Source organism: Typopeltis vanoorti, chromosome 7, assembly GCF_054136105.1.
Source record: "Typopeltis vanoorti isolate ZY-2024b chromosome 7, IOZ_Tvanoo_1.0, whole genome shotgun sequence".
Classification (NCBI taxonomy): domain Eukaryota; kingdom Metazoa; phylum Arthropoda; class Arachnida; order Uropygi; family Thelyphonidae; genus Typopeltis; species Typopeltis vanoorti.
This window is the reverse complement of record NC_143555.1, coordinates 78,340,341-78,367,510: the sequence shown is the minus strand read 5'-3', so window position 1 is coordinate 78,367,510 and position 27,170 is coordinate 78,340,341. Positions and strand designations below refer to the sequence as shown.

The 27,170-nt window shown below is 37.2% G+C and overlaps 1 protein-coding gene across 2 annotated transcripts in view; it reads right to left on the bottom strand.

The window, feature by feature from the left end:
- LOC150104801 (sodium- and chloride-dependent glycine transporter 1-like) overlaps nt 1-27,170 on the bottom strand; it is a 211,450-nt gene that overhangs the window by 123,307 nt on the left and 60,973 nt on the right. For both annotated transcript variants that reach the window (XM_090395361.1, XM_090395360.1), the window contains exons 2-4: nt 15,283-15,598; nt 12,157-12,288; nt 4,143-4,434 (exon numbers count right to left, since the gene is read on the bottom strand). In XM_090395361.1, coding sequence (XP_090251487.1) covers nt 4,143-4,434; nt 12,157-12,288; nt 15,283-15,598 — 740 coding nt within the window. The remainder of the gene's footprint in view (nt 1-4,142; nt 4,435-12,156; nt 12,289-15,282; nt 15,599-27,170) is intronic.

Below are 27,170 nucleotides of genomic sequence, written 5' to 3'. Positions count from 1 at the left end.
GGTGTTGAGTGCATGGTCTGAGAGGCCTGCTTCACCATAATGGTTATATTTAATATGTCTAATGTGTTCTTTCTTGCATATAGGGATTGTCCGTCCTGTTTCACGAATGTACGGTAAATTACAGGTGCAGCGGATGCAATAGACTCCAAGATGTGCTAACGGGAGGAGTGGATCCTTAGAGGAGTTGAATATGGTTTTAAGTTTAGTGGGTGGTTTAGAGGTGGCATTGAGGTTATAATGTTGTAGGATTCTGTTGATTTTTTCTGATAACCCTTTAATGTATGGGATGGCTATGGTTTTACTGTAATCTAGATTCGTTTTTGTTGTAGTTTTATAGAGTATTTTATTAACAGTATTTTTGTTATAGCCATTATTTATGAATGTGTCACTAATGATTTTCAGTTCTTGTTTCAGGGCTTGCTGGTTAGAGCAAATAGTTGTGGCTCTGTTTTTAAGGGTGTTAATGACTCCATATTTTTGTGATGGGTGGTGGTATGTATTAGCATGTATGTATTGGCCAGTGTGTGTCGGTTTTCAGTAGACTGTGAAGGATAGACTGCCTGAAGGAAGATGTGTGACTAGTGTGTCTAGGAACGGGAGCGAATTTTGGTTTTCGATTTTGATGGTAAATTGTATGCGTTCGTGTTGTTTGTTCAGGTGGCTGAGGAATATGTTTAGCGTTTGTCGCCCGCGCGGCCAGATTGCGAACACGTCGCCAACGTATCTAAGCCAGACTGTCGGTCGTAACATGGCAGAATCAAGAGCCCTTTGCTCAAAGGTTTCCATGTAGAAGTTACCGATTGGGGGGGGGGGGTAGTGGTGAGCCCATGGCTGTACCTTCTTTTTGTAGGTAGAATTTGTTTTGCCACACGAAGTAACCGGACTTTAGTATGTGGGCAAAGAGGGCCGTAATGTCGGGTGGAAATTTGTTCTGTAGTAGGAGAATTGTGTCATTGATGGGGACATTAGTGAAAAGGGCAGAAACATCGAAACTGACTAATGAGTAGTCTTTGTCGAGTGTTATGTTTTTGATTTTGTTTATAAAGTGTTGTGTGTTTTTTATGTAGGAGGGAGAATGACCTACCAACTCCTTGAGTGTTGCCGCTAATTCCTTGGCTAGGTGGTAATTGGGACTGTCTATTCCTTCCATGATTGGTCGAAGGGGCACATTTTGTTTGTGTATTTTCAGAACCCCATATAATCTGGGGGAGGGCGGGCGTAGTGGGGTTTGAGTTTTTTAACTGCGTCTGGTGGCCAAGAAGTGACGGACTTGAGTAGTTTTTCTGTTTTATCCTTTATCCTTTTTGTTGGGTTATAATTTACCATTTTATATGTGTTGTTATCGGCTACTAGTTGATTCATTTGAAGTACGTATGTTGACCTGTCAAGGACAACAGTGTCAACATACGTACTTCAAATGAATCAACTAGTAGCCGATAACAACGCACTCAACACCTTACACCAAATCAACTGGAAAAGCACCTGCTCCTTACACCGCACAAAAACCTGGCATGAAAGGAAATTTAAGGAATCCTGCGAAATCCTGATAAACCATCCAAATATCAACAACAAAGATGGCATGAAAATTCCAAGGATCTGGATGGCACACATTCAGCATACCTAATATGAAAGATCCAGCATAAGTCAGGACTCTAGCCAATCCTTAGCTAGTATTAGAAACCATTCCATACCAACTGGCTGGAATGATGTTAATATATGTATATAGTAGACAACACAAATAATAGGACTCTAGCGTTGATGTATAATTTTTTTTTTTTTTAATTTTTATTTTATTTTATTTTATTTTTATTTTTTTTTTCTCACCAGAGGTCAGGCCAACAATTGTTGTAGTGGTTGGTCAGTGTCTTTAACAAACCAGTTTGATTGTAGTATAGCTTGTTTCCTGTGTATAGTTGTATGCTCCAGAAGATGACCTTGACATAAAGGTCGAAACGTCGAATGTAGATTTTAGTTATATTAAACTAAAGTTTTTATTCAAACACGGTAGTTGTCTCCATAATTTTCAAAAATGCATTCACACAGTATCTATCATACTTCGCCTTTAACTCGTTTACAGTCATGACACCCACAACAGACTCTGGCAGCTTATTCCACTCATTCACCACTCTCTCCAAGTAAAAAACCTAGCTCTAAAACCCTTGCTAACCACACTCTTGCCCAGCTTCCATGGATGCCTACCGAGTGAAGATTTCTTGGAAAGAGAAATAAAAATTAATGAAGAGGTATTGAAGTTAATGAGAACCAAAATAGCACTATAGCACTCATGGAAGACCTTATAAAGAGAAAGTGCAAGATGGCAGGACATGTATTAAGTGGAGAAACAGTAGAGAAAACTAACTTTCTCTACTAACAGTAGAGAAAACATCTCTGGAAATACTGGAGAAAGAATCACAGGGAAGATCTCCTGGTAGACACCAAGAACTTTTAGGTTGATAATGTAAAAAAATGGATGGGTAACAAGAGCTATTATGAGATCAAAAGGATGGCAGAGGAACAGACACTCTGGCATACCATGATTACTAGCCCCTAAATTGGAGAAGCTACTTAAGAAGAAAAAGCCACTGCAAAAGTTGTTAAAGGAGGAAATTCAGCACTTGGCCTAGAGGGCAAGCTGTCAACTCCAGAAGCTGAGAAAGAGTGTGGTTAGTAAGGGCGTGAGGACTAGATTTTTCATTTATAGAGTGGTGAACAAATGGTATGGGTTGGCACAGTCAGTTGTAAGTGCTTTGTCTGTTAATAGGTTTTCAAGGAGAGGTATGATAGATATTATGTGGATAGTTTGATTCTCCCCACAGATTTAATATCCACAGAGATACCCACACAATAATAATAATAATAATAAACTTTTATACTTCTATAGTAGAGCATTTCTGGTCGCATATCATTTACTTCAGCTGCCTTTTCAAATTTTACATTTTTGATGGGTTTTTTTTTTACTGCAAGTAATTGATATGTATCCCTTATTACATTCCTTTTGAATGTTTCCTGTTCCATTCATTATTTCAATCACAATATAATGAACACCAAATATACAGCAAGAAATCTTTTTATGAGAGTTGCCTATTATTATGCCTATGGAACATGATTATGTCAAACATTACTATAATCAACATGATAACATTGATTATAAGAATGGTTTTATATTGTAATGAGAGCCCTATTCATTATTTTCATCATACCAAGCACTTTTGGTCATTTGTATAATATTATGCAGTAAGTTGCATGATACTGGCTGCCATGGTTCTGCAGGAGAAAGGAATATCAATTGTTTTGGAAAAATCAGCTGATCAGATGAAAATGGGGGGGGGGTTCTTTTTGAACAATAAATATAATCACACTGGATATCAAAAAACAATCAATTTTCAGATTTTCTAATGTTAGGTAAGGTTTTAATATTAGTTCACATAATAGGTAAAATTGTAAGTAACATATCAGAATGACCAATATTCAGAAATTAGATCACTAATTTTTTATTAATTATTAATAAAAATCATTAATAATAAAGATCATTAATTAGATCACTGGAAGAGTGAACATCCTGTAACTCTCTGTATCATTATGTGATAAACACTGCGATGTTTATTTAGAGACACTTTTACTGGCTTTTTGCATGTTGTAACCGTTTTCTTCTATAAACTTTTTTTTTTAAATTCTTCTTGAAGAAGTAGGTTTTCTGCAGATACTTCTAGTTCTGTGAACTGAATAATGAATGTATTTCCATTTCTATGTATCTGCCAATGTGATGCTGTAAATATAATAAATTAGAAAAGAAGATATCTGAAAAACTTGTGACTAATTTTTACTAAATCACTTAAAAGTGAATTAAGAGCATCACTTTTACATTATGTCCAAAGACAGTCATTTCAACAAAATAAAAAATTATGTTGAAATTATTGCTGAATGCTAGCAATTTAGCACTCAGCATCTACTTCAAACCAGTTATCTCTATAATTGATTTATTAACTCATCATGACTGATTAGTTGCAGAGATGACTGGTTCGGTGTGCAAGCAGAATATTAGGATTCTACTGAGTGATTGGACAATCTGTGATTTAATGTAAAGAGTATAATAAAAGCATTAAGTCGTGTTTGAATAAAATAAGTAAATAAAAGTTACTCACAACCAAAATTCTTCACTAGAAGTTATCTTGTTACCAGTAATATCAACTACTGCAGTACTATTATCTGTTTCATTGAGACCATATGTGGCATTAATCAGGTAACTACTATTATTCGTTTTAACTTCATCTTCATGATGATCAACACAATTTTTTGTGTTCCACCAATTTCCACAGGTAGCCCATGGCACATTTGAAGCAAATGACTGGTAAGTGTAGAAAAGCGTCCATGCAATAATCACATTATAGTATATACACACGATACCAGAGATAATGATCATACCATAACCTAATCCTAAAAGAAATAATATAATATTTGTAATTAAAAGCACTTAAAAAGATGAAAATATAATATTTTTAAATAACATCAATACGATTAAAATATAAAATATTAATGTAATTAATTAAAAATACAATTATTACTAATATCTATGATGAAAGAATCATCTAACTCAAAAAAAACAAAAAGCCCACCATGATCTCACTTGTTGTTATTTAGGAACATTTTATAGTTGGCATTGTAATGCACGCTCTATGCATGTATTGTACGCGCGCTTTGTACGCGCGCTCTGTTCCTTGTCTAATATAATTGGAATGGTTGATTATAGTTTGTAACAGTTTTTTACTTTTTAGTGCCTTACATCAGTTATGTACCCTGAAGGAAGATGCTAACAGCCTTAGTTAGTGAAACTAGTTGGTATAACAGTTGTTTATTATATGTACTTGATCAATATAGTCCCATTAGAAGTCATTCCAGAGCTTTTATGGGCAAGAAAATTAAACGTTTTTTTAACAAGATCACCTTTCTTTTACATGCCAAACTAATTTGCCTAAATATTTCACACTCAGTACTCTCTACATTTCCTGATCTATACAACATCCAATATACTTACACCCAATTATCTTTAGTCATATAAACTCAATCAATTCAAACTCAGCTCCCTTATTTCTAATACTCCTTGCTTAGTATTCAAACATAAAAATTCCATTCTCTTTTAGACCATTCCACCACCATCATTCCATACTCTACCTGCATAATACACCTCTCTCTTTGGTCTTTTCACTCTCCCATTTCCTTAATCTTTTGATTTCCATCCATATCATTCTCAACCCTTCCCTTATACATTACATCACGCTTTGCCCAGCCAGTAATTTCTTAATCCTCATATCCATCTTTCTCCTATCTTACCACAACCTGCTTCACAATCTCTGTGATCCTTAGTATCTCTAAAGCAAATAATAGTTACTCCAAATGTCCAAGACTAAATTCATTCAAATCAGCCCATCAACTTTAAGCATTCGATCTTCCCTTCAAATTTACTCTAGACATTTATACAGTGAATAACCTTTGCCATACACAACTCAGCCATCTTGCCATTCATCATCTCTGCTCTCTTCAACTTGTTATTACCATATCTGGACACTATGCTAATCACTTTCCTGAAAACATCTTTTACTTTCCATAATTTTTCTAAATTCTATTTTTCGCCATCCAAGTCATTCCTGCTCACAACTACCACAGAATCTTACCATTCCTTCTTTCCATGCAAAGTATCAGTTATTTATCAATATCTAATTATTTTTATAATAATATTGATAATATTTTTTATTCAGCATTACAAGTCTTCAGGAGAATGTCTACAAAATAATAATAAAATAACTATTTCAATATTCAGATTTCTGAAGCTATTGTAGTCATTCATGTTTTAGTAATTAAATTAAATATTTACAATTTCATGGCATTTTGCAGCTGAAGCTATCATTATCAAAGGAGCTTTGAAGATGCACACCCAGCGAAGACTAAAATTAAAATGACCTCCAGAACAAGGATAGTCACATGTATGGAGGGCAACAGTGTTGCTCTCTTCATTCATTTCGTATGGTGATTCAACAGCCGTGAGCCCCTTTTACGGGGAGGTATTGCACCACGTCAATCCACCCCCCCCTATTTTTATCCAGGCTCAGGACAGGCATAGCTGACAATTCAGACCTATGGCTGGAGGGATTGTCTTAAGTATTCCTGACTGTATGTGTGTGTTCACGAGGCCAGTTTGCCTGCATGCATGATGAAAAAACCCCAGATAAGCTGGGGGAAAAAACCCTGCTGTCCACGCCCAAGACCAGCTAACTTGGCTATGGCTGAGGAAGATCCTTAAGCGCCTCACGTCGTCGTCGATGGGAATGGAACCTAGGACACTCCTTCCCCAGACATATGGTTGCGAAGCGCATAGCCACCAGGCTAACTGTGCGGATGGTGATGCTCTCTGATGACTGCTGACGAATGGATAGGGCAGTGTGCCAAAATTTATGTATATAAACATAATGTAGAACTGATGGCATAATCAGTTCTACATAATGTAGAACTGATTATGCCATCAGTTCTATTACAGTTCATTAGGTTCTGTAACATGGGCTGTTCCAGGAACAGTTACTGTAATTTAAACTGGGATCTGTGTAGTAACTTTCTTAATTTACTACAAAGAGTGCCACTGTTGCCCTCCATAAATGTGATTGTCCTATCTGGAGGTCATTTTAATTTTAGTTTTCGCTGAATGTGTATGCGTCTTCAAAGTGCCTTTGATAATGCTAGCTTGAGCTGGCGAAACATCAGGTTGCAAATATTTAATTTAGTTGGTATATATTTATTTTCATTCCCATTTCTATGCAGTTTTGAATCCAGAGACTCAAAACGAATAATAATACCGATTTCCTGGTATAAACCTAATCATTTTATTAAGCAGTAATGAAAAAATTAGATAAGAAGTTACTTTGTACATGAACACTATAAATTGCTTTTCCCTCACAGGTCATTGTCCCATGATACCAGGCAACTACAGATCTTCTCACAATCTCTGCATTGCAGTTCCATATATATTTGCTCTTATCCCCTACTTGACTACCTTCCAAGTTAGTACCTCACAACTCCTCACTTCAACCAACACTGATACTCAGTGCTTATTTCGTTCTTGTAGTGTTGTATTTAATACTTCTTCTTCTGCAGCTTCTCCCACTTAAGTGGGGTCACTGTTGATGATGAGGCTCCTCCACATCCTCCTGTCTTGGGCTGTCACCACATCCAAGTTCTTCATCCTCAAGTCCTCTTCTACCAGCTCCCTCCATCTCTTCTTTGGCTGCCCACACTTCCTCCTTCCTTGCACATCCATCTGCATGGCCCTTCTTCCCACATATTCGTCCTCCCTCCTCATCACATGACCAAACCATCTCAACCTTGCCTCCTGTATCTTCACTCCTAAGTTTGTAACTTTCACTATTCCCCCGCACATAGTCATTTCTCAGACAATCCTTTCTGGTCACACCGCAAGCATCCACCTAAGCAGTCTCATCTCTGCTACTTCCATCCTGCTGATGTTATTTTTCCTGAGGGCCACAGTTTCTATAGCATACGTCATAGCTGGCCTCACTACTGTCCTATAGATTTTGCTTTTCAGATTGATCGGCACCCTCTTATTGCATAACACTCCAGCCATCTCCCTCCAGTTCCTCCAACCCACTTGTATCCTGCATCCCACTTCCTTCTCAGCTCCTCCATCTTCTTCCACTGTTGAAATTAAGTATCTAAAGTCCCTCCCCTTCCTGATGACATTTCCTTCCAGCTCCAGGTCTGTCTCCTGACCGCCACCCACTGTGCAACACATATACTCTGTCTTACTTCTGCTCAGTCTCATACTTCTCTCTTCCAGTACATTTCTCCATCTTTCCAGTTTAGTTCATCCCTCTTCTCTTGAATCTGCACATAGCAAGATGTCATCTGCATACAACATTGTCCAAGGTGCATCTTCTCTCACCTCCTCCGTCACCACCTCCATCACAATGTTAAACAGAAACGGACTTAATGCTGACCCTTGATGCAAGCCAACTGTTACTTGAAAACTTTCTGTCTGTCCCAGATAGGTCCGAACACTTGTCTTCACATTTCTGTACATCTCCCGCACCAACCTGACATATTTCTCCGGAACCTTCTTCTCCCTCAGACACCTCCAGACTTCTTGCCTTGGAACTCTATTGTATGCTTTCTCCAGATCAATAAATGCCAGATGTAGCTCCCATTGTTTCTCTCGAAACTTTTCCATCATCTGCCGTAACCAAAAGATAGCATCTGTTGTTGATCTACCAGGCATGAAACCGAATTGTTCCTTTGCAATCTACACCTCCTTCCTCAATCTTCCATCAAGAACCCTTTCTAGGATTTTCATTTTGTGGGACATCAACTTTATTCCTCTGTAATTTTTATAGTCTTGTGCATCCCCTTTACCCTTGTAGATGGGGACAAGAGTACTCTCCCTCCATTCCTCGGGTATATTTTCCTGTTGGCAAACTTTCACGAACAGGTCCCACAGCAGGTCAATTCCCTCTTCCCCCAGTGCCTTTCATGCCTCCATTGGAATCCTGTCAGGGCCCACCGATTTTCCATTCCTCATCCTCTTCATAGCTTCCATCACTTCCACTCTACTGATGTTTTGCACCATCCCCTCAGAAGGCTGCCCATCTTCTCTGTGAGTCCTTGCATTTTCCTCATCCAAAAGACCCTCAAAGTATATTCTCCATCTGTTTCTTATGTCCACATCCCTCCATAATACTCTTCCTTCAGCATCTTTGATCTGCCTCACATGTAAGATGTCCTTTGCTGCTTTATTTCTATATTTCGCTAGTTGGTAAATTTTTCTCTGTCCTTCCTTTGTTTCTAATTGATCATGCAGATCTTGATATGCCATGGCCTTCGCCTGTGCCACAACTATCTTGGCTTCTTGCTTTCTCTCTCTCTGTCCTCTTCCACTCTTGACTCATCCCACTTCTGCTTTGCCTTCCTCTTAGCTGTCACTGCCACTTGTACATTATTATTCCACCACCAACCCTCCTTCTGCTCTCTAATCTTTCCAGATGTCTCACCAAGCACCTCGATTGCACAGCTCAGGATTACTCTTGAATTATGTTTCCACCAATTTTGTACACTTTCCAGTCCATCCGAAATCCTCTCTAACACCCTCTCCCTAAAACGATTCCTCACACTCTCTTCTTTTAAGCGAAACCACTTAATTGTCTTCATCCAATGGCTTCCAGAGGTTCTTATCTTCAATCTTATTTTAAAGTCTGCGCACAGCAGTCGGTGTTACTGTGCCACTTGATCTGTTGGAATTACTTTACAATTTGTCACAACCTTAAGATGTTTTCTTCTAGTCAAAATGTAGTCAATTTGTGAACTGTTGTTACCACTCCTAAATTTATCAAATGTTCTTCCCTCTTGTAGAAAAACGAGTTCACAATTGCCAGATCAAACGCTACTGCAAAGTCCACAACTCTCTCTCCTTCCTGGTTCATCATTCCCACTCCGTGGCCACCATGCACCCTTTCACAGTCTCTATTCTGTTTCCCTATGTGTCCATTCAAGTCTCCTCCGACAATCACCATCTTGTTTTCTTCCAGTTCCCTCATTTCTTCATCTAACATGTCTTTCTCCTCTGCTGTACAGCCAACTTGCGGGGCATATACACATAATACGACCACCCGCTCTTCTCCAAGACCCAATTTCATTCGCATGATCCTGTCATTCCTTCTACCCACTTCCAGTACTTCGCCCTTCATTCTGCCACGCACCACAATTCCTACACCATTTCTTCCGTTATTCGCTCCAGAGTAGAACAATTTATATCCATCTCCAAGTTTCTTTGCCTTTCCCCCCCCTTCCACTTTGTCTCCTGCACACATAAAATGTCCAGCTTCCTCTTCCTCATCATGTCTGCCACCTCTCTTCCCCTTCCAGTCATGCTTCCAACATTCAGTGTTTCCACTCTCAACATCCTCTCCACCTGTTGGGCTCGCTTCTTTAACCACACCCGCCCTTGACGCGGTAGCCCTCGTCCACCTCTCGCAGCTGTAGGCGATGTGGCTGTGCATCGCTTAAGGGGTATGCCCTAGCCCTTATATCATTTTCTCTTTGACTCATATCATTTTCTCTTTGACTCATATCATAGCTAGAGCTGGCAGTGAAGTTTTACGACTGGATGCCCTTCCTGACATCAACCCTCACCATTTATCCAGGCTTGGGACCAGCACCTATTGAGGCTAGCTTGCCTCCTTCGGTGGCTGCATAAGACGAAATGACTTAGCAAGATAGGAAAGATTCACCCCTAGCTCTCTAATACTCTAATAGTTGTATTTAATACTGCTGAACTTAAATAACTACCAACAACAACCTAAACTTGTCTATCCATCTGAGTTCGTGAAAAAAAAATTACAACGATGATAAACTTGGTATCTGATTTCATTCAGAAAAAGAGATATAAAGGGAGTGGATAAGTGCAGGGAATGCTATTCACTGATTCAAATTAAGCCAAATGAAACAATCCTCTATGATGCTTAAAGGGAACATTACTTTCATACCCACTCAATCTGAGTTGCCTGCTAATGGAAGTGATTAATACTCTATCCTTCTCATCCAAGATAATGCATCTATATGAACTGCTTACTCTAAACACCTGATGTCTGTGTCTTAAACGAATAAAACATATACTATGTAAAAGTTGGTTGGGTAGTTAACCTGGCTAGTTGAGGAATCTCTCAAGTTTCTCCCATCAATGTATGTGAATTGAAGTGTCCTTTACAGGCAAATTTTCATGAGAAAACTATTCAAGTACAAATAATATAATGATATAAATGTGATAACTGACATTCCTATATATAGTGCACCCATTAAGTAACGAGATAATATTTGTATATAAAAAAAAGGGGGGAAGCAACTACAGAAAAGCAAATTATTTATTTTCAATTTGTCTTCTTAACTCAATACAACATTTACATCGTACCTAGAAATTTTTATGACACTGCTGGTAGGTGTCTAAAGATATAATGTTAACTTCTGAGGCCACACTCTTCTGGACAACCTCCAAGAGTCATACCAGCATCCTTTGAATTTTCTTTACAATCTCAGATACAGGAAAAAAAAATTTCACCTGTGCCAAATCCAACAAATACAGTGGTTGGATTTGAAAGTGAGAAACTGGTTCGCATTTAACATACAGGCACACTGTCGTATAGCAACATCCAGCTTTTTGCTCAGCTTTTTGTTCACTGTCCTCATGCATTGATTCACACGTTGCATGACATTGAAATAGTACTGGCTGTTAACTGTTTGACCCTTTAGAACAAATTCCTTATGAACAATTCCATGTCAATCAACACTGTTTTGACTTAAGATTCAGTTGAAGTTTTGTTATCTTGAAGACATCGAAGATCACCATACAATGCTTTGCCATTTTGTATTGAGGTTGTACTGAAAGAACCATCATTCATCACGAGTTATGATTTCTCTAAAATAGCAATCTTGGTCAACCATTTCAATGAAATTTTCACATTAGGCAACACAATGCTCTCTCTGCTCAGAAGTCAAAGAATGTGGTATGAATTGCAAATAAATCTTTCTTTCCCCTAAATTTTCCATCAAAATTTCACAGGCCACTTCCTTTAATTTCTGTACAATCATTCGAGAAGTGATTCAATGATTTCCATTGATGAGGTCATGTACTTTTTCCACATTTTCATCAGTCAGAATTGAAACAGGCCTTCCTGGTCGTGGATCATCTTCGACTGAAAACTACTCAAAAACTTGTGTATGCGATATATAGGGATGACTGTCTATCCCTACAGAGTTTTAAGAACATTCAATGTTTTGAGGTGAATTTTCCCAGTTTAAAATAAAATTTTACCTTTTTTTTGTTGTTGTTATTGTTCCATTTTTGAATTTCAGATGAGCACTAATACTGTTTCATTCAAAGAGCATCTACACAAGAACTAATGAAGCCGTAGAACTGGATAAAACATACTCTAGCAGCTAAAATGATATAATCAATTTTATTTAATTTACAGTATGCCCATAAAAAATGAATAAAATAAAATGGTTGTTCTTTAATAGGCATTCTGTGTATGTTAATTAATTAAAACAAAGTCATTAAAATTACAAAATTAAAAATGTCCATAAATTTTACAAATTAATAATATCTACCTTTAAAAAGAGGGCATATTTTCCAAATAGCAACTGGTCCAAGACTAGCAAACTGACCAAAACTAAGCTCCAAAAAAAATAGCGGCATTCCACATATCACCAAGAACAATAAATAAGGAACCAAGAATGCACCTGCAATTAAAATCATTTATATAGAATGAAACATGTGATTTACAATTACATACACAAACATTCACTGTGTGTGTGTGTGTGTGTGTGTGCGCACGCGCACATGTCAACTCCAATTTATATTACAGAGGACCGATTTAATTGCACACCATTTCAGCAATTAAACAATCATGCCATGCCAAGAACATTTTGTTCTGAAGACTCATTACTGAAGGCCCACACTAACCCTTATTCACACAATACTGACAAAGCACTCAGGCAAATTTCGCAAATTTCAGGCAAACCACTCTAGGCAAAAAATCTAATTTTCACACCCTTAACAGCCCCAAACTTCCAGGGGATAACTGCCTATCAACAAATTCTGTTGCCTACAAACCTTCAGTCTATTCTCAGTGCATTCCAGTTGCCTGTCACATGTAAATCCAATCCACCACTTCTACCAATCCAAAAAATCTGTCACAGTAAACCAGATATAGTCACACCGGGCAACCAGAACAGCAGATCTGGTTGGCTGAGTAGTTAGTGTAACTGCTCTCTAACTAACAGGCTGTAAGTTCAAAATCCTCTGTGGGTATGGATGTTTTGTAAATGTGTAAGTGGTTGATAAATTTGATTGTCTGGTCTGAAACTAAAATCCTGCTTACTGGAGGGTTGCAGTGACTTTAGAATAGTTCCATGTTTAGTCTCTGAGCATGATTTTCAGATCTTACCTATAGCAATAATACTAATATTAGCCTATATATAATGTACTATATATAGGCTAACAGCCTTTCCTGGGTGGGAATTGACATAACTTTCTTATGTGTATTTATCAATGTGTTTCTTCAACATTAAAGTAATCCTTTAAACAACTACTCTTACAATATGTCCTCCAAACTTCAACTCTCTGTTCACAAACATTCCCATATTCTTAGCCTCCTGAATGACCCTGTAGTCTTTCCATTAGTCGTAACCTTTTTTAATTCTATTATCCTTTACCCATATACTATATGCCCATTTAACTCATCCTAGAATCTCTATATCCAGTTTTGCATCAGAAATAAGAACTGGATATTCCTTTTAAATCATTCTCAATTTATTAATAGACAAATTAAACAGAGGTAGGCTAATGACAGTATGTTTGGGAATGTTTGTGAACAGAGAGTTGAAGTTTGGAGCTCCTATATCTTATCCATGTCACTTCCATTCTAATTTGTTCCAAGTGATGTAGCCATTGTTTTATCCAATACATCTGTCACTTTATTATAGAAAGTGAGCGAATTATTGAGGCAAGGCCTACCCTTCAAAAAGCTGTTATTCCCTAGGGAGTATCACATTCCCGTTCCTGAATTTTGCCTTTAATCAACATCTCAAATACTTTAACTGCCACTCTTGAGTTATTGACTATTCTATAGTGTGCTGCCTCTGTCTTGAAGTCTCTTTTATGTAAGTTAACTATTGCATACTCCTCTCACTTTGCCACAGTTAAGACCGAAGTAGTCTCAGAGGTTCTTGGGCACAAAACACAAATACTACATAGAGACTGTGTGTGTGTGTGTGTGGGGGGGGTGATGTGGTCAACAGCAAACCTTTCAAATCTGCTTCACAAATATACCTGGCCTCAGTTCCAACTTAAATCTTATGCAAATTAGATATCAGTGCTCTAGAACTAACTTCGATTCTAAGTAATCTTTTCATGCTATTTTATTCCTATATCTATCCCACAGCCTGGAAATTAGCTTATGTATAACCCATTCCCAAGAAGGTTCATAAATCCTTACCATCAAAGTATTGTCCAATTTCTCTCATCTCAGCTCTCTCCAAAGTAATGGAGAGAGAGAATTCTTAACACTCAATTCCTACACTACCTCGAATGCTACCAACCAATAAGTGATCACAGAATAGATTCCATGTCGTCAATTAACAGGGGATCTGTTTGTCTATGTATCTATCTTTAAACAAGGGCTACAAAAAGTATAGCAAATCACAAGTGGTTGCCCTTAATATCACAAAGGCTTCTGCTCAAGTCTAGTACAAATGTCTATTATGTAAGCTCCTATCTTTTGGTCTACCCCCCCCCCATGATATCTGCAAATGGGTTGATAGCTTCCTGACTGGATATTCACTATATGCGATAGTAGATGTTTCCTTAATTTGAAACCAATACTGGGAACAAACACGACTCTGTTCTCTCAGACAGATTAGTCTATAATTTCATACTACCCCCCCCCCCATGATATCTGCAAATGGGTTGATATCTTCCTGACTGGATATTCACTATATGCGATAGTAGATGTTTCCTTAATTTGAAACCAATACTGGGAACAAACACGACTCTGTTCTCTCAGACAGATTAGTCTATAATTTCATACTACCCCCCCCCCCCATGATATCTGCAAATGGGTTGATATCTTCCTGACTGGATATTCACTATATGCGATAGTAGATGTTTCCTTAACTTTGAAACCAATACTGGGAACAAACACGACTCTGTTCTCTCAGACAGATTAGTCTATAATTTCATACTGCAGTCTTACAATCTCCCTTATGCAAGGGAATAATTTTGATTTCTTTCTTCTTCCTTGGAACTCTACCAGAGCTAAATTTTTTCCTCATTTTTATTAAATTTTTTTATATATTTTTTTGTATCTTTTTTTTTTTTTTTTTTTTTTTACTTAGTCTGTAAACCCAACTCAAGAGACAAATCATGGAACTCTTTCAAACCACTTCAGGTTTTCAGTAAGCAAGGCAGTGGTCTCACACTGGGCAATGAAATTCATTTCCAACCTACAGACAATCACAAGCATCCATTCCCTTAGCAAGATTCCAACCACAGCCTGTTGGTTGGAGAGTTGACACACTAACCTCTCAGCCAACCAGGCCAGCACCTCTTATTGCAATAATATTCAGTTTAACTAATTTTTTTTTTTGTTTTTAGATTTAAAAAAAAAAAAGTACATCTATGCACAATCCATTATTTATAAGTATATAAGATAAGATGCTAAAAAAAAATTTTACCTCCTCCACTTCGATAACAAAGATATGGAAATCGCCATATATTTCCTAACCCAACTGCATATCCAACACATGACAGGAAAAAATCAAGCTGCCTACCCCAGGTACCTCTCTCAGTTTCTCCATTTCTACTGCTAGTGTCACTAATAGTAGAAGCTGAATCTTCAGGTAGTGGTAATGGAACAGATAAGCTTATAGAGCCTGGTGTAGTTGCTTTTGAACTAGGAGTGGTACACATCTTTTCTTTTGTAAACTTTTCTGATTTTGACAAAAGGCTAGCATCATCAAGTTGATCATCCCCTTTTTCACGACGATGACTCTATAAAGTGTACAATAATAGTTAATTTTACTATTTGGTAAACAGCATATGAAATCCAGAGTATATCCAAAAATATGCCCAAAAATTACTAAGCACTTTTAAATTAACAATTAACTGAACTAAAAAAAGTACTGGTAAAATACAATAATCTCCAAAACAAAAATTAACATATACCGAAAATTTGTTTAACCTCATCTAATCTTTTCCTCAACATGTTACTCTCAATGCCAGTCAAGTAACCTAGAATTCAAACCTAATTAATATACTGATTAACTCCTGTCAGCATGTCTTGTCAATTTATGTGATATTGCTGAGCCATAAACATTGAATTCACATAGCATTTTAATAGCCTTTATAGTCAGGTGAAAAAAAACTTGGGATTGATTTTTGTAATGATATGAGGAATCTTTATAAAAGCTTTTAGTTGAAGGTGAGTTTGCCAGTCTTATACTGTATAGAGTTAAGTTTTTCTTCCACAAAAGAGACAAACCTGTCACAGACGTACAATTAACAAAGAAATATGCATCTCATAAGCTGATTGGAGGCGAGTCTAAGAACTACAAGGAAGATGTTACATAATAACTGTACACTATACTTGATGAGAAATTATTGGATTATTATTATGTGACACCTCCAGGGAGTCGAAAGACTCATCGAGGGAGAGTGTGTCAACAGCATCGAATGATTGAGTCCCTTCCAACTACTAACCAAGCTCAAACTTGCTTAACTTTTTGCGTGAGCCATTAGTAGCAGAAGCTCTACCAATTGACCAACCTTTGCTATGCTTCATTTCATCCTAATTTTACCCAGGTGTGAAGAAACAAGATTTACATGAAGGATCAATATAAAAATAAGAATATAAGTCCTTATCAAGTAAAATTTATTTATTTTATTTATAATTCCTTTATAATTTTTTTCCAACAAAAGAAAAGAAAAAAAAACCTGCTACTGCTACAACTACTCTAAGCCAGAGTAATGAAATAATATATGGTAATACATTCTTTTGCTACTTTTATATGGAAATATGACTTCTGTCATTTTATTAGCTCTCCCCTGTTGATGTTGTTGTCTGAGGCCAAGGTTTAGATTGGTGGGAAATGCCTGCCAAGAAATAGAGCCAGGGATTTGAACATGAAGGATTTTTGCCTGCTACTGCTGTGAAAAATGTAGATTCAGCATGATTGTGGGTTTTCCTGCTACTGACTAGAGCTAAGGGTTTAACATAGCATTGTCTGGTGGGACTGATGCTGAGCATCCAGAAATGATTCAAGTTTACAGTGGCCATGTTTAGATTATTTTAAAATGATTTTTTTTAGATAATTTCAGAGGGGTCTAAAAAAAAGTAATCATTTCATTGTAAAGCACAGCCAAAGAGAGAACGTTTACTCAAGAATAGAAAATTAATGTCTGCTTGAACAAGCTAGAACCAAGATTTGGAATAGTGGTGGTGGACTTTAGACTACCATCAAGTAGAGTTGATGTTTGGCATGTAATTCGATTTTTTCCTACTGCTTCACAAAGTCAACTGCTTTGTGAAGCAGTTGTCTTTGTGAAGGCACATTCAGCACACAAAGCTAACATTCAGCACAGTGTTAGCTTTGCTTACCACTGAGCAGCATAGTGTTATGGCAGACTATTGCTCAGTATCCTGGAATGATTCAGGTTTAGAATTTCTTTTAGATCATCCATAGCTTTGGAGAACCCTCTGTTCCTTTTTTTCACTCGATAAACATCATTCAGAAGTTACTTATTGTGAGAAGGAAGAAAGATATTTCTGCCTATCACTGAGGGAAAATTAAAGACTGGAACCAGAACCACAAAAGCCTAGTATCCTTCAGTAATCTAGATAGACCAATGAGAAATATCTCCAGATCACTCATGAAGTTCAGAGAACACTGATTCAGTTTTATTGAACTCCAATAGTTTTTGGAGTCATGGTTGTAGTATTTTTAACAAATTTTTACCTCAATAATGGTTATCTAAGGTACTTACATGGAAGAAAAGCTTGGGCTACTGAAGGGCTGTTGACATGCAATATACAGCCTCATGCAGCCAAGTCATCCCCACCTTCCAGCAGCACAGCCTGTTTCCACAAATGGGACTCTGGTGAGCATTGCCACCACAAAAGTATATCTAGCCTAGTTGGAGGAAATGCCAACTAGATCTCTAGGTGGTAGATGTCTTTCATCACCTAGTGAAATACCACCACCTTGATTATTACAGACCCGAAATGGCTGCAGCCATGTTTGGTCAGAGGGTGAGTGATACCCTCAATGACATAGCAATCTCACTGGGGGGGGGGGGGGGGGCATTCAAGGGGAGAGCAGTACAACAGTTCCACAGGCCAACCACTGGATAGTACATTGAACCGAACCAGTTAGTAATGATCTGGAGACTTCCCAATCAGATAGCATCAAATCCTGTAACCATGTATTTTGCTAGTTTGTGACTGGATAGAGACTAAATACTGTGGCTGCAAGGGTAACTGTCAAGGCCACGTAGGAAACAAGTCCCTTCTGTGTGGGCGGTATGTTTGCAAGTCTGTCACCACTCAGTGCATGCCCCACTTCCTTTTTATCATTTCCTCACCAAACACAATGAGCTCCCATCAGCCACAACCAAAAGAAATGCGACTGTACTGTGAATCTCAAAACTTTTTCCAAAAAGATAGTTTAAAAAAACATAAAAAAAAAAAAAATCCAACCAAACAACCCACTAACACTAATTCTTACCAAAAAAAAAAAAAAAAAGTTTGCATATCCACTTCACCAACATCTGCAGGCCTAAACAGCAACATAAACAATGTGCACCACCGCCGCCACCACCTACAGTCATTCTAAACCAGAACTACTATTCCTATCAGAACCTTAATTGACAACCTCAACAGCCCTGTCTACCTCAACTGCCCAAACTACACATTACACAGCTCTTTCTGCCACAATGCACAAGTGCATTTGTCAGAATTGATATATACCATGCCAGAGACTGCAAATCCTTGAATCCCCACTGTTTGATCTGCTCTGGCTCAAAATTTCTCTACCAAATCAACCTGCCACTCTGGCCTTTTCATCAACTATCTTTCTCTCTCTCTCTCTCTCTCTCTCTAAATTTCAACTTTCTGCAGTCGAAATATCTCAATAGTGAGGTCATCCTTCTTGAGGACTTCAATGTCCACAACTCATATTGGCTCCCCTCCTCCAGTTTCACCGATCAAGCAAGCAGGGATGCTGAGGTGTTTACCATCAGTAATGACCTATCTCAGATCATCAATCTTCTCACCAGAATACCTGATAATCCCCTCCATTTGCACACACTTGACCACTTCCTAACAAGTTTGCCTTCCATGTATACTGTGGTTGTCGGTTCTCCTCTTGGTAACTCGGACCACAATTTCATACACGTCTGCATTTTTGGAAAGTATGGAGACAACTACTGTGTTTGAATAAAAACTTTAGTTTAATATTACTAAAATTTACAATTCGACGTTTCGACCTTTATGTCAAGGTCTTTACAATTCGACGTTTCGACCTTTATGTCAAGGTCATCTTCTGGAGCGTACAAATATACACAAGAAACAAGCTATGCTACAATCAGACTGGTTCGTTGAAGACACTGACCAACCACTACCACAATTGTTGGCCTGACCTCTGGTGAAAAAAATAAATAAATAAATAAAATAAAAAAATAAAATAAAATAAAAATAAAATAAAAATAAAAATAAATAAAAAAAAAATTATACATCAACGCTAGAGTCCTATTATTTGTGTTGTCTACTATATACATATATTAACATCATTCCAGCCAGTTGGAGTGGAACGGTTTCTAATACTAGCGGATTGGCTAGAGTCCTGACTTATGTTGAATCTTTCATATTAGGTTGGCTGAATGTGGACAGGATGGACAATCCCTATACGCAAGAAAGAACACATTAGACACATTAAATATAACCATTATGGTGAAGCAGGCCTCTCAGACCACGCACTTAACACCTTACACCAAATCAACTGGAAAAGCACCTGCTCCTTACACCGCACAAAAACATGGTACGAAAGAAAATTTAAAGAATCCTGCGAAATCCTGATAAACCACCCAAATATCAACAATAAAGATGGTATGAAAATTCCAAGGATCTGGATGGCTCACATTCAGCCAACCTAATATGAAAGATTCAACATAAGTCAGTTCCACTCCAACTGGCTGGAATGATGTTAATATATGTATATAGTAGACAACACAAATAATAGGACTCTAGCGTTGATGTATAATTTTTTTTTTTTTTTAATTTTATTTTTTTTTATTTTATTTTATTTTATTTTTTTTTCACCAGAGGTCAGGCCAACAATTGTGGTAGTGGTTGGTCAGTGTCTTTAACGAACCAGTCTGATTGTAGCATAGCTTGTTTCTTGTGTATATTTGTACGCTCCAGAAGATGACCTTGACATAAAGGTCGAAACGTCGAATTGTAAATTTTAGTAATATTAAACTAAAGTTTTTATTCAAACACGGTAGTTGTCTCCATAATTTCCAAAAATGCATTCCGATCACTGTGCAAGCCTAAAAGAAAGGATTCATACAAGTCTCTTGCAACAGATCAACCTTCATCCACCAGTTCAGTCTCGTGTCCTTTGGAACCACAAGGGCACCAAATAGGAGGACCTCCACGACTTCTAATCCTCCTTCCCAACTGAAGCAATCCAACTACTGCATCAGTTCCTCTGATCCAAACACCTGCTCAGACAATAACAGAAATCATGCTCACAGTAATGAAAGCTTTCTCCCTTATTCTACTCCAAATTCTCAGCTACCATCCAAGTATTGGTTCTCCAAAATGTGCACATGCTGTTTAAAAAAAAACTTCTGCTTACCACAAATGGCTCGAGACCAAAACTCAGGCTGCCCACTCTGCATACAGAAGCTCACCACAGTTTCAAAAGAATCATCACCAATTCCAAATCAGACTTTGAAAGGGCCAAATACAGAAAATTTGCCTGCTGCCCAATGGCAGTAGCTCCTTCTGGTCCCTTGCCAAGGCCACTGGGTGGAACTTCTGCCCACCCAAGTTTCCACCGCTCTCACATCCCGATGGTACTGTAGTTACATCACCTAAAGACAAGGCCAACTTACAGGCATCACTCTTCTCTTCCAATTCCTGTATTGATGACCTGGGCTCCCTCCACTCCACCATGAATGGCTCCTTTCATGACTCCCATAATATTCCAACAAAAAGAAATCCTAAGAATCCTTAATAACCTGAACACAAAGAAGACATCTAGTCCTGATGGTATTTGCTAAAACATTGTGTCCCAGAACTAATAGCTATCCTGTATCGCCTCTTCAATCTATCCTGTTCAACTGGCAGCATCTACCCTTACTACATCATGGAAACATGTCCACATCCAGCCCATCCCAAAGAAAGGTGATAAAATTCAACCAACCAACTACTGTCGAATTGCTTTCACTTCTGTTCTCTCTAAAATTATGGAGGTCATCAACAATCAATTCTTGAACCACCTAGAGACATACCAATTAATGACCAGCAATATGAATTCTGCCACTGATGATCTACAGCTGATCTTCTTGCTTTCACCACCCACCCACCTATGGACTCAGGCCATGAAGAAATTTGGAGAAACTCGCGGTTGTTCTCAACATTTCAAAGGCATTTGATTCGGTCACATGGGCCTACTTAACAAACTGCCATCCTATGGTCTTCTTCCTCACTCTGTAACTGGATCGCTAACTTTCTTACTGGTCACTATGTCAAACAGCCCACCATGACACTCACTACGTGTTATGGTTGACTATTTACTTCCCTCAGATTTCCCCACCAATGCAGGAGTACCCCAGGGTTCTGTTCTTTCAACCACTCCTCCTCCTCTTGTATATAAATGACCCTGCTCTCACAGATTTACAATCCTATCCACAGCCTTACCGATGACAGTACAATCTATTTCTCCTTTTTCATTCAACAAACCTTGTAGTGCTCAAGTATTAGAATCCTCAAGATCAACCATGACCAGGGACCTGAACTCAGATCTCCTAGCTATATCCCAGTCAGGCAAGGACAACCTAGTAAACTTTAATGCCACCAAAACTCAGCTCTGTCTGAACTCTCGCAAGAAATTGCCTCATTTCCCTCCCCTTACCTTCAGTAAGGTAAGGAGAGGGAAATGAGGCAGAAATGCCCCCAAAAACATGGTGCACTTTTTGCACAGGACACTACATTACAGCTGGCTAATTCAAAGCCCAAATCAGCCTGACCATGGAATATTGCTCCCATATTTGGGGTAGTGCACCAAAATCCTCTCTAAGATTGCTTGATACTATCCAGAAGAGGGCAATCCAACTAATTAATGATCCATCTTTCACAGATGTTCAGTTTCTGCCTGTTCCTCTTCTACAGATACTTTCATGGACAGGGCTCTGCTGAAATGCCCACTATTATTCCTCCAATCTCCTCTAAAATCATTAAAACAAGAGCCACTGATAACCAACACACTTTTGCAGTCCATCCCAAAATTCAGTGAACCAACTTCACTGCCAATCTTTCATTCCATCTACTTCAGATCACATGAGATATTAACAGAATAGAATTCTGTTCAACTGTAATACATTAATAACTACAGCAGCAAATTTCTGAACAAGTTTTTCACCTCAACGAATCAAAACCATCTGGGTGGTGATTTCCATAATGCACTGCATCACACATGCCCAACAATGTAACAATTTAGAATTATGGGATACTAGGTAATTTGATGTAAATCAACTACTCTTTGTATAGCGCCTCCGTAGCGCAATTGGAAGAACGATGGTATGTTGCGCCCTTCGATTGGAAAAGGCCTAAGTTCGATTCTCGGCATGACGGGAGGAATCTTTATATGGACTTTTTCAATTGAAGGTGAGTTAGCCGATCTCATATGGTGATAGCAGGGTTTTTTCTCCCAGAAACTCTGGTTTTTCATCCCACATACAGACAAATCGGCGCGTCAGAACACATGCAATTTACAAACAAAAAATTCTAGCAGTGGTGATGGTAGTTGTGGGCAGTAGATGGCATTGATGTAGGTGATTGGTAGTATAGGTTCTGGGTAGTAGTGGAGACGAAGAGCTGTACAGTAGGTGTCTTCCCGCGATGAGTCTTCGGACTCCATGGAGGTGTCACTAATAATAATAATAATATACATGTGTAGCTTAGTCAAAGTTTTTTTGTGAACATACATAATCATGAAATTGTTGTGCACATACTTTTGTGTATGCAAACAATATCTTGTGAAGTATAATCCCCCCCCCCTCCCACTTAATTTTGCAGGATGATTTAGATAGACTGACTGTCTAGGAAAAGAAGAATGAATGTCAGTTTAATGTGCCAAAGTGAAAAGATTACTACACTGATGAAACTGTACTCCAGAGCTCAGGAACTTCCCCCCCCAGGCGACAAAAACTCTAGCTACACTACTGCATGGCACATACTATATCAAATGATATGTACAAAAACAAGAAACAACTTCAGTTATTTATATATAATATGAAATTATAGTGATATTAGCTAAAGATGTGATTATTAATATTTCTGTTTTCACAAGAACAATCATGATGTTGTGACAAATGTACATTATTCAAAGCACTCTATTGAGCATTGGTACTTTTGTAAATATCCCATGAGGGTGTAAAATGTTATAATCTATTTATAACAGATTGATTTATTATATGCTCAATTTTCCACTAGAAATAGCCCAAATGAATCCATTCAACAAATTTTAATTTGAGAACCTACCAACTAGCCAAATTGAAGTTAATGGAATATATAATTTTGACACATTCTGTCCCTGCAAAAATGGTCTAGTCTAATTGAAATAAAAATTAGGATGACTCCACGATCCATCAGCCAAGATTCTGGAATATATATGATACTAATTATTTTGTAAATGCACTTAAACTGTCTTTAGGTTCAACAGCTGTGATAATGAATGGAGTAAAGTACCATACATGAATGTTATTAAGGTAGACATCTTTATTACTGTCACCAATCTTACTTGTTAAGACTTGAATAATGTTGGAAAAAAAATGTTGACAGATATAACTGATCATATTTGAAATAACTACTTGCAAATGACTTTGATGACATTTCTTTTCTCTTTTTTTTTCACATTTTCTTCCACATTCTGTTAAGCCCTCATGATAAAAGTTCATACTAACATACATGCAAATACACTTAATCAAAAAACAATGGTTTCATAATCGCATTCCTGTACATTAAATTGCATACATTATTTATAGTAATTATCATTATACATGAATATTTAATAGGTATTGTTTATGTTTTTCAAATCTTAAAATCATAAATAATCAGTGGTTTATTGTTAAACCACTGATTATTGAGAAAGATTGTTATTAGATATTAAAATTATGAAGAATTCACACTTCAGTAGACGTTTTCAGCTCAACATCAACTGACAGCTCTTATAAAAGGTATGAATTTTTTCTTTAACTTTTTTTGGCCAGGGTGCAAGTATATAAAAAATTTATGGATTTAAAAATGTAATAACAACCGATACCGATATTACATAATTCAAACAACTATCTAATCCATTCAGTGAAAAAGCATTAAAATCCATTTAAGATATTAAAAATAATGAAACTTGCTGGAAAATGGATAATTATTCAAGTTTCAGATGTCAATGCTTCTAACATTCCATCGTAAAAAAATTTAAGGATGCTAGCATGCAGATCCTTGGTGTTAAAAATATTAAGAAAATGTATATAAAGGATGTGTGCTCAGTAAAAAGTTGTCTTTTCAGTCATCAGTAGCAGGATTTTAACCACCCGCAGACTCAGAATTTTCATCCCAAAAACATGTCACAAGAATATTATTATTATTATTACGGGCCGCTTCAAGGAGTCCTTGGACTCATCGAGGGAGGCCCAACATCATGTCAAGAACAACTATTCAACATTCACACAGTATCTATCATACTTCACTTTGAACTCATTTACAGTCATGGCACCCACAACAGATTCTGGCAGCTTATTCCACTCATTTACTACTCTCCAAGTAAAAAACCTAGCTCTAACACCCTTGCTAACCACACTCTTACCAAGCTTCTATGGATGGCCCCTATGTCCTCCCACTACCAGTCCTATTCTCAAAAATATCTTCTGAATTAATCTTCCGATTAATGCAGTTTATAAAAAGAATACGCCAGCTTCATATTAATTGTCTTAGATGCTTCAGCCGTGTACTCTAATACAAACAAATTATAATATTTACATCACCTAGTAGTGCTCTGAGACTTGACATCGACATTATGTTCGATCCATTGGTGGGTGGTAGATGGCATAGTGTACGTAGATGGCATAGTCACTACAATTGGGTAGTGAGTAAGTGGAAGAGTAAAGCAGTATTTTTCAAACTTTTTTGATAGCGACTCGCAATAAGAAATAAATTTTACGTCGCTACTGAGTATAAGCACATAATGAACAAACAAATGTTTCGCGAAACGATGCATGACCTTACTACACATAATAAAGTAAAAACAGACACATAGCAAAGTTAATATCAAATATGATTTTATTAACATTTAAATAATACAAAAACAAAACTCAAAATAAATAATACAAAAATAGAATAGTCACGAAAACTTGAAAACTTCGCACTGAATAAGTCCTTTCCGAAAAACACTGATAATTCTTAACTAACATTAGTCTGACAGCTGAAGACAGATGTCTGCCCAGAGTTCTCTAGTAAAGACAAACGTCACAAAATACTCCCAAACCTATTGGCGTGTTAATGAGCTCAAACATTTTCGTAAGTGTGGCGTTACTTTGTATTTTATAGTTAGATTTGAACACTCGTACAAAACCAAATCAATGTCTATGAAAATCTGTAGACCCACTAGGATATTTTCTACTCTTTTACTGTAAAAAAAATGCTAGTTAAGATCAACTAATGTGTTACGACCTGCAGTTTTGAAAATACTGAAATAGAGTGCCCTTCTGCGAGAAGTCCTTAGTCCCCCTTGGAGGTGTCATATATAATAATAATAATAATTAATATATACATTCATTGGTACTGAATGCATATCATCATCATCAACTTTCTTCAGTCCATTCCTGGACGAATGTCTCTCCATGCTTCTTCCATTTTGGTGGATTTTTTTTGCATTTCTACACAATAAATGCCTATAGCATCTTACTGAAAGATTGAGATTTTGATGAGAATCTGGTGAGATTGAGTCTCCCTATCTGACCCTCCCCTTTTTATTTATATTTCTCTTTCTTTTCTATTTAAAGATATTAGTGCTGAATCTTTCTCATATGAATATGTAGACCAATATGTGAATATAAATATCTATACTGAGTATAGATTAAAAAAAAAAAAAACTTCAGAAGCTGAAGATATTCTGCTATATTTAAGATAAATTGTTTGATTGTCTATTCCTATATGTTTTAAAGCTTCTAGCATTCTACATAGGTATCTATTGAGCCGAAGGCTTTTTCATAATCTACGAAAGCAATTTTTTTTTCTCCCCCCCCCGTATAATAATCCCTTTTTGTCTATTTTTGTACTGCTATAAAGGCAACTATTATAATTTTACATATATGTAGATACTGCATTCCTTGGCTTAGTGTTTCATATATTATGCATTAACTTATATTGTTAACTATTTTTGCACTACTGTAATAACCTCTGACCTTGTGTGTTGCTGTGCCCTCTGCAGCAGTTCTGTTTACCTAGAGATGCTGCTTTGTGAAACTAGATTCTTGTACAGACATATTGTTTACAATTTTCTGTAAATGCTAATGTTGTAACCTTTAGTATGACCTTTTTAGGTTTTGTGCCAAATAAACCAACCAACGAAAATCCCCCCCCTTACTTGATTTAAAGCTTGTAAATGACCTCAATAAGTTTTAAAAGAGGTATACTGTGAGTAGACATGTCGATACAAAATTAATAACGGAAAAAACTCACGTACAAAGATTATTTAATAGTATAATTTTCACCTGTGTGTCACAGGCATCTTCAGTACATATTAAGCTCAAATTAAACAATAATTGACAATTCCAAAAAGGGTCACCTAAGTAGCTGGTGTAAGATAACTAAAAAGGTCAATAAATTTCCTAAAAAATCCTAAATTTCCTAATTTTCCTAAAATAAAAAAAAAATCAATACAATAAAAAGTTAGGAAAGATTAGCTGATTTATAAAGTACTATCTCCCATAAAGGGGACAGACGTAAGCCATCGGATCTGTTTAAGTTAGGAGAATGAAGCAGAGTTTCACATGTTTCTTTATAAAGGTGTTCCATGAGGAACCGACTTTTGTGAAGAACTCTTGTCTTTCTCCAATGAACTCTATGTCTAGTGAAAATGGCATGATCTGCAAACCATACTTTTCAGGTTTAAAGTATTCAAGATAAGATTGGTGTTCTTCTAGACGAATAGAGGCAGATCTTCCTGTTTGTCCGAAATAAGATAATCCACAAGAGCACGGAATCTGGTAGACACATGGATGATTAAGATGTGGAAGCTTGTACTTAGGAGAAGTGAGAAAGATGGAGATTTTTCTAAACAGT